Genomic DNA, 8,939 nt, shown 5'->3' with positions numbered 1-8,939 from the left:
TTTTATAAAAAAAACTCATGATAGAAATGAAAAAAAAACTACTTTTCTATTTTGAAAATTATGATTTTTTTCTCAAAAGTATTCTTAAGTCATCAAAATTCATGAAAAAGATCTCTTTCTTTATTAAAAATAGAATAGTATTTTATATAATTTTTTTAGAAAAGGATAGGCTTAACCAAACATAAGCCATTCTAAAATACATCACTTTTTTATAATCAATCAAATATGCTAAAAATATTTTTTCAGATATTATATTTTTAAAAATTATTTTTTCAAAAAATATTTTATTTTATTTTATTTTATTTTTGAACCAAAGTAGTCCTCATCCTCTCCCTGCAACGCACGTAGCCCAGAACCGCTCCACGGACACGTAAGCTGCAAGGCTCTTCTCTAGCCAACTCCTTCAATCATGTACCTGTCGTTGTTACTCGGCAATCTTCTCTCCCATCCTATCAGCGACATAGAACTGGCATGCGAGCTAGTCTAGACTTCATGGATGACATGTTTCAATCCCAAAGACGAGCATGTTCTCTATAGCAAGATTCATCTAAACCATATCCCAATCGCTTTGATCATTATATTAAATCCAATGTTTCTTTTCTTCAAGCAATGTTTTTTGGTTTTCAGGGCTCATTTTGCTCATGGGAAGAGGAGCTAGGAAAATGTGGCCAACAAAAAAACAAAAAAAAGCCACATATTTTGTTGGAGTTTTTAAAAAAGAGAAATAGAAAAATAGTTTTTCTAGGAGAATAAGAACCATATATTTTGGACTCATGTAGTTCGCATAAGGACAAGGAAAAAAGTATGATCGACGGAAAAAATAGAGAAAGACCGCTTGCTTGGTTGAAATCTTCAAAGTAGGGAGATAAAAATAATAACTTTCACATAGAAATAAGATTTTCATATTTTATGATTTTGAAATTGAGGTAATTTTTTTTCTAAATATGCTAGATCAAACATAGGCAACTATATATAGAATGTGCACTTTTCCATGGTCAACTAAATATGCAAAAACTACTTCTTCAGACATTATATACTGAAGTATTAACTTCCTAAAAAAATATTATAATGGACGTAGGAAAGTCTAATTCCCACCTAATTGAAATAATTTTTAGATAGGATGAGGTAATAACCCTTTCTTTTACTAAGAGTATATTAGGCATTTTAAACAACTTTTTTAGGAAAGTAAATATTCAGCTAAATATAAGCAGAATGTGCCTCCAACTAAATATACAAAAATTATTTTTTTTATATATTATTTTTTTAAAAAAATATTTTAGGCAAAAATTTTGGCGAACCAAACGTATCCTAAAAGATTCATGCTCGGTGTGTCATTAATTGAAGATGGGTCGCTGTCCTGAGAGGGCCGCTGCCACCAGTAATCTGAGCTTCCATCACTTGGATTATTTCAGCCTAGCCATCAATTATAATGGCCCGAGTTCAGTGGACATCATCTTTCCACGCATGAAGCGTCTGTCAAAGAGGTTTCGAGGCATGGCAGTGTCCCCACTAGAGGTTCAGGTGCTGCTCAGGAAAAGGAGCTCTAAGTGGAATCCAACTCGATCCTCCCTCAACCATGTTCCTTTACGCCGCTGAGCGTGCAAGCTCTGAGTCCCTTTCGTGGCCTAACTAGTTAAAAGGATCTCCCAACTCCCTTATACATTAAAAAAGCTTCTAAATAATGGGGAGACTCCACTTGTTTTCATGTGGGGCTGTTTGAGATCAAAGGCGGCCAATGCTGGGGGTGCATGATGCTATGTTTTGGAGGCATGGTGGGTGCCCAGTTTTCTAGAGAAAGTAATTGAAACTCTAGATTCTCATGTGGGATTTGTGCCCAAGGAGTTTTGTCTCTGTCTTTAGTTTAGTTGGAAGAATGGGCTACCTCATATTTTGGTGTAAGATAGTGAGCTAGAAATTGTTGGAAGTTAATGCACTTAGAACCTGTTTTGATTACTGTCGTCTTTTCTATGCAGTCCAAGTTATATGGTCAATGTGTCTCTTCATTTCTCTATGATCATGTCTGCTCTCTTTAATGTTCCAGAACTGTCCAATGTGTTTTAAGAAAATTTGTAAGCCCTGCTGTCTTAGAAGGTAGTCTTAAAGACATAAGAAAAATTCCTTCAGTATGTTGCGTCTGTTACTCTCTGCACATCTGATTTATGAGCTCTGTTGTAGCAACTCAAGTTTGATTTAATCAGAAACTTTATTCAGGTTCTTTAGACAACCAACAGGAATCAGTGTTTCATATACATCTATGTCAGCTCATGCATCCTATAGTGGTTGCATCGCATAATCTAGTTCTGAAGGAACTTTTCCAGCATATTGAGTTGGGGATCTCTAGGACCATTTTTTGATACTGCAAAGAAGCATAAAGAGCTGCATTCTGATTATGATATTATATTTTGGATCTAGAAAGAGGGTGAAGGGGTTTTATAAGGAAGAAGGGAGCAGAGATCATACATGTATTTTTCTGATAATAGAGTGTTGCATTTGTGGTAACGACAGCATCACGCATGTTTTAAGAGTGCGAAGCATGGATATGTGGCATATAGCACCATGGAATTAATGCAGTGAACTATCAGATGGGTGTTCTTAAAATGAAAAAGAAAGAGGTCAGATTTTGAATTTATTAGCTTTCTCATTTCTCTAGTTGACACTAGCTTTCTTTTTCTTCTTGCAGCCTGAGATCCCAGAGAGAAGGGGAGAGAGAGGAATAACGAAGAAAAACTGAGCTTCTAAAAGGAATAAGTCTACCACCATCACTTAGATTTCACTACAAAATTGTGGTATTATCCTTGACCTCAGTGAAGGAATACAGCTTTCATATTTTACTTGAAGCATTTGCTTCCCAAAAGAATATACTAAAAGCAAACCTGCCAATTTAAATGACACAGAAATTGGAACAAAAGAAAACGCCAAATCTGTAAAGTTCAAGCACTTCTCCTCTTAGATAATCTTGAATTTTCTTATAGCTGATTTTGATATTAAAAATATCAAAATGCATTTATGGTTTCTTAGTCCTTTTGAAATGAAATTAGACCAATGTGGCCAAACAATTAAGTTGCTTATAATAAACCTAGGCTTGTATTTACAAAAATTAGGAGCATAGAGCTTGTCAACTCCAAGCCATTTCATTTGAATGGGGCCCAACCTATACTTTTATCACAACATTTTAACTTGGGTTGTGTGTCTAAAATGAAGGGTCGTTTCTAATATTGAAAATATCAACTAGTAGCTTACATGTCTTCTTCTTCTTCTTCTTTTTTATAACAAAGTTCTGAAATTAGATAAGTTGATTCAATTAAAATTAAAAAAGAGCTAGAATTTATTTTCCTCTTCTTCTTTCGAAATTCTGTAAACTCACTGCAAAACGAGAGGCTTTGTGATACCAGGAAGTGATGATATAAAACTGAAAATAGGGGAGTCCGTGAGGTATCTTTCTGATCATCTGATATGGTTTCATTCTGGAACTATCTGCAAACAAATATCTTTCATTAACAGAAAAGCGCACTAGTGTGATTGTTACCAAACTCTTTTTGGAGAAACGAGCACTTTTGCGTCTGAAAATGATACCTACGACAAATGGAGATTAAAGTACAACTCACAAATTCTGGACTAGCCTGAAAAGTATGGTTCTGATTTTTTTTCCCCCTTTCTAACCTCCCTCAGTGCGTGCCAGAAGCGAAATTTTAAAGCAGCACGTTAATATGATTGGAACCAGACTCTTGTGAGATTCTTTGAAGCAACTACAACCTTTTTCATCTGCAAATGATTCCTATGAGATATGGAGATTAAAGGATGACCAACTTGAGTAGTTCCAAACACTTTAACTTCGACAATCTTTGGTATTAAATATAAGCCAAAGCAGATGAACAGCATCCCAAAATGGTGATATATACCTCAACTTATGGGTCAAACCAGCTATTTCTACTGCAAAACTTGTTGCAAATATATTTTGCCTAGAAACTGCTGTATCTTTATTTTATAGAAGTATTATAAAAAAATAATTTACTAGAATAAAATCAGAAGATTGAAAATAGCTTATCTGGAACGAGGTGTGTGATATACACTACCTAAGAACGTGATTCGTCCCATATATGCGGGTTTGCAGTAATCTCGTCCCTAAGGTATAAAACTCGGCTCAGCTTGATTCTCCTCTAACGAGCATGATTACTGGAGAGGCTTGATCCGACCGACTCCTTCAAATATCCAGAAAAGAAAAAAAGATAAAAAAAAAGGTTGAAGAGTGAAAGAATTAACTATCTGTGGAAGAAATTTTTGGAAAACAGAATACCCGTGAGAAAGAGAGAGATTGGATTTGATTAGAATCAATCATAGAAGAGGCAATTTATATACTCTATTCAGAAAATCGAAGTGACACAATGGTTCCGAAGATATATATCTTTTCATAAACCAATATTATCTTTACAAGAGTTATAACTTTTCTGAAAGGGCCGTCTCACAAAAAAGTATTTTAAAGCGTTTAAAGAAGCTAAAGTTTAGGAGATAAAAAAATTTAAATATTTTTTTTTAGTTAAAACTCCAACAAAACTAGTTCAGCTAGTAGAAATTTTCTCCTAAATGGTTTCCATTTTCTTTTTATAAAGTGCACTATTGAAGTTATGCCTGCGCTGCGCTGTTAAAATTCAGACGATACGGTAACCGAAGTGAATATTTCCTATTGAAGCAGCAAACTTTTTGAGCCAAAACAAGCAGGAGAGTGAAAAAATTTAATACACCATGTTGCTTCAAGAGCATGCAGCCTATGTCAAAGCCAAGCACAGCTTCATATGATTAAGAGAGGACAATGATTTAATGTACTGATCCTTACACGTGTTTAATGTGGCACGTGTCTAGCTTTCAGGTTTTGTCTTTTAACCTTTTTTCTGCTGAATCTGACTCAACTAGTGCAGGTGCTCTAAAGTAAATATTTCGCTCTCAATGTCACTTTGAGTTATTATTGTTTCCTCCTTTTTTTGTTAGGTCCAAGAGGAATTCCAATTTGTGACACTCTTCATTGATGTTAATAGGCTCTTTGAGGTGACATATATATCAGCAGTTAGTTTTTTAAGTAGTTTGCATCCCATAGTAAGAAACTTTCCATAATGTTGATGAGAACATCCATTTCCTTGGGATCTTTTAGGATGCAAATGTGAAATGAAAAGATCCATCCACCCATATCGCAGTTGTCCATTTGTTTATATGCAGTAAACTGCAAGATTAATACTCTTGTGATCAAAATCACACATATATATATTCTTCCTAAGAAACATATCTTTTAGGATCTTAGATCACCTTAGAGTCATTGGGCTTGATCAGCTCGCTTACAAATACATTCTTAAACCCTATATATCCGAAATCATGTGATGACATGAGATCGAATAATAGGATATTTCTTGTATGGGCAAAAACAATTGCTATTTTTTCTTTCATTGTACATAAAATTTATCATTACAAGACTGGCCAGGAAGACAATTTGATATGCTTTCTAGCTGGCCCAATAGGAGGAGGCGAGAAAAGGCCTACTAGAAGAAAAGAAAAAGGCAACTAGAATAAAAGAGAAACGGCAGTACTATTTATAACGACTACTTTTCCTCGAGCAAGAAAACAACTCTTCCCATCTAGTCCCAACCCAGGACTTTTCCTGGGGATGATGGGTTGCATCCTATGTTATTTACAGTACTTTCTCACGTTCCTTGAGGGAGAGACGCTTCCAGTTCACCAGGCGATGTAAGAAGTCCATAACCTATGCAAACATTTAAAAAATAATGATATCAGCATGATATCTCAATATTTTTATCAAAAGTTTGGCATGAAATTGGCAATTAGCTAGTATCACCTCGGCAGGCTCTCGGAGAGAATAGGAGGCACTGGTCTCCTTTGGAAATTTGGAAACAAGAATGCCTATGCCCTGTCCTCTATCACGCAATACCTAAAACATATATCCATTTAACAAATACAGAGTCTTAAAACTTCTTCTGTTCACCATGGAGTTCATATAGTTGATGTTCATCTAACTCAGAAGATACCAATGATTGAGTACCTTGAAAGCATCTTCATCGGTGCGATCATCTCCGATATATATCGGGAACACGTCGTTGCAGTCGGCAAATCCTAGAGAGCAAAAGAGTATTAAAAGTGGCCGGTCGTGGTTGAAGGTTGATGACCGACGCAACTAGAAGAGCAACATGCAAACTAATATTCTGAAAGTGATAAAAAAGGATGTGATGTAATGCGTGTGAAGGCTTACCAAGAGACTCTAATAGAAACTCGAGGGCCTTCCCCTTGTCCCATTTGATAGTAGGACGAATCTCCAACACCTAGAGGTCAAGAAGCAAACAACCCGATCGAGTCACATTCATGCAAGTAGATACAAAGCTGAAATGGTATACTTCTATACAAGCAGAGCTTCAAAACTATGGCCATGGTTTTGAGCTATGTCCGCACCTTTCTTCCTTGGGTGAGCCGGAGTCTGGGGTAGTCCTTGAGCACTAATCTAACCTGCTCGGCTAATGCACTCCATTTCTGTTTAAAAGTTGGCAGAAAATGGTCTTTAAATAAATGACACCATTCCATCTATGGTGAAAAATAAGGCTGCAGCTAGCACTTCCAATATATAAAACGAGCTCTCTTAACCTTCTCATCCACACAGCGGAAGTGGACTGATACACAGAACTTATTATTCTCCACCTTGGCCCCCGGAGTGGATTCAGTTTTCTCGACCAATGCCTCGTAAACCTTCAAACAAAAAAAATGATATATTAGTTAAAACTAGACATATGGAGTGGTCTCTGGAGGATAGAGCATGAGTGCGATGACTGACTAAATCCAAGCACTCTATTCATATTTTAATTAGATTAGGAAAGAGCAATGAATTGATACGGCGTTCTACTGGGGGTAGAGTACTGGAAATATAGCTTTATAAATAAAAAGTAAATAAATAAAGAAACAAAAACTACATTGGAAGTTTCTCTTTTTTGACTGAATCTACGCAGGAAGTTTCAGGGAAGCAAACCTCACCGCATCTATCATGGGCAGGAACTCACTTGCCGGTTGAAAGAGAAGTGCGTTTGCCTAAACCAACCGTATAGAATAAAATAACAGATGAGTAAATAATAAGCTAAAAGAATGGAAGAACATGTGGAAAAAGTCATCGTCTTTTATCAGAAGAGAAGGAATGGGGAAGGCCACCTTAGCTTTCGTGTGTTTGGGCTGTTTGGCAGGTCCTTTGATGTCCATGCCATGGCTACCGGCGTAGTACAACTCCCTTAATTGTACAAAGCTATACACCTGTCCATAAGCAAAGAAGAGCAGGAAATGAGTTAGAAAGGGTAGAAGGAGTTCCATCTCTCCTCAAATGGTGGGAAGAAATGGGAATATATATATATATATATACACACCTTGTCTCTGCATCTTCCGCTTACAATAGCAGTTGGGAAACTTCTTGCCACTTCCCTAACAGCTGACCTCATCTGATACCAAGAAGAAACCAAATGTCAAAATCTCACCTTTACTGTACCATATGATACTACCTGCAATTCTGGGAAGATGCAGAAAAGCAGAGGAGAAACAGAGCATATAGAGGAGAGGAGAGGAGAGGAGACTATCATGCTAAAGAAAATATTCAATGGTGATCGAACTAACGTTATCAGACATAAACGCACGATCAGGGTCATCGACGATCGGAGATAGGGTCCCGTCGTAGTCGAGGAACATCACGATCTGCTTCCCCTTCGACGCAGCCGTGATCTCGTCGAACATGTCTAACGCCGATGGATGTTGTTTCTAACCACAGTAGCAACATTCTTCAATAACCAATCCAAAAGCAAATTCTAATATTATTTTTTTAAGCAAAATGGTGGAAACAAGTAAACTCCAGTATCGAAATGTTTCAGCTAAAAACTCCAACAAGAGGGAGATACAAAAAAAAAAAAAAAGCACTTACCTTCCAATTCTCATACTCTTCATCATCAGAGGCTACGACCGGGGATGCGAGCGGAGAATCCGACTTGATATGTGTGGGAGATGACGCCCTCATCGAGTCTACCCACGCATTGAGCCTCCCACTGCCACCGTTAAGCTCAAGCTGGCTTAGCAGCCTCTTATAACTCGCATAATTGACGTTGCCGCTATTCCCACGCGGCGGCGGGAACAACAAGTGTGTGGACGAGTTCGCCACCTTCCCTGCGGCCGTCGCCGCCGTGATGGCCATCTCCTCCGGCATCATCACATTCTGCTTCGTCATCTTCGACACCAAGATTTGTTCTCCTCTGCTTATAACACTTTTAAACAATTTTCGGTACGACAAAACTTCCAATATAAAGATTGAAATTGCAATATGATAAGTCTTTTTTGATTTGGATGGCTTCTGCCTCCCTTACCCTCAAAGAAAAAGAAGAAGAAGAAAAAAAAGAATCCTTTTCTCTGCTCCTCTTCTTGTAGCAAAGAAAGAAGGAGAGCAATGGAAGGAAGCGAGGAAGACTAGCTCGATTTTGTTTAGTTGAGAGCTGTGGAGGGAGAGGCGGAGTTGCCCGGGATTTATAAGAGGCGGGCAGCCCCGAGACGGACAAAACGGTGCGACCGAGTCACCGGGCCCTGTGGGCCCGACGCAGGCACCAAACTTTCCCGCCGTCTTTTAGCGTGGGAGCGCGGGCATGATGAGGCGCCAGGTGGCCCGGCACTCGACGCACACGTGTTTGCCGCGGGATTCGGGTTTCATCTTTCCCGTTAAAGAATGATTGATATTCTTTCAAAGCATCAACCATTGGATCGCTCCACGCACAGATCGCAAAGAACTGAAGCGAGTGGCCGTTGCGCGATCCAATGGTGGATTCGCGGGAAGGAAGGTGAATCCTTTTTTCGCGCGAAAGAATACAACCCCCCCGTCCGTTTTGCCGCGTCAAGCACCCACGGATTCGTGGGCTATTTTCTCCAAACCA

General features: G+C 38.2%; 1 protein-coding gene across 2 annotated transcripts; it reads right to left on the bottom strand.

Moving 5' to 3' along the window:
* Positions 1-5,403: 5,403 nt before the first annotated feature.
* LOC103701745 (putative trehalose-phosphate phosphatase 6) lies at positions 5,404-8,512 on the bottom strand. Of its 2 annotated transcripts, XM_088708892.1 has the most exons (12): positions 8,382-8,509; positions 7,946-8,270; positions 7,645-7,785; positions 7,401-7,472; positions 7,192-7,290; positions 7,021-7,074; positions 6,637-6,738; positions 6,448-6,525; positions 6,251-6,320; positions 6,044-6,114; positions 5,840-5,932; positions 5,404-5,746 (listed from the first exon to the last, which is right to left on the bottom strand). In XM_088708892.1, exons 2-12 carry the CDS (start codon positions 8,243-8,245, stop codon positions 5,675-5,677), a joined length of 1,152 nt encoding a protein of 383 aa, XP_088565018.1. In that variant the 5' UTR covers positions 8,246-8,270; positions 8,382-8,509; the 3' UTR covers positions 5,404-5,674. The 2 variants fall into 2 exon arrangements, with proteins under 2 accessions (XP_088565018.1, XP_008782128.2); XM_008783906.4 differs by having other exon boundaries at positions 7,946-8,512.
* Positions 8,513-8,939: the final 427 nt, after the last annotated feature.

This window comes from Phoenix dactylifera, chromosome 12 (assembly GCF_051530095.1).
Source record: "Phoenix dactylifera cultivar Ajwa chromosome 12, Ajwa_hap1_PhDact_Kaust_v1.1, whole genome shotgun sequence".
In the NCBI taxonomy this organism is placed as follows: Eukaryota; Viridiplantae; Streptophyta; class Magnoliopsida; order Arecales; family Arecaceae; genus Phoenix; species Phoenix dactylifera.
The sequence above is the reverse complement of the archived record's forward strand: the minus strand, read 5'-3'. Positions and strand labels throughout refer to the sequence as shown.

What these genes read in the sequence shown, in the direction of transcription:
- LOC103701745 (XM_008783906.4), bottom strand. Translation starts at nt 8,245, where the DNA reads ATGACGAAGCAGAATGTGATGATGCCGGAGGAGATGGCCATCACGGCG. An exon ending in TCCTGCCCATGATAGATGCG is followed by an intron (nt 6,739 to 7,020) that starts GTGAGGTTTGCT and finishes TTTTGTTTGAAG; the next exon opens with GTTTACGAGGCATTGGTCGA. An exon ending in TCCGCTGTGTGGATGAGAAG is followed by an intron (nt 6,526 to 6,636) that starts GTTAAGAGAGCT and finishes ACTTTTAAACAG; the next exon opens with AAATGGAGTGCATTAGCCGA.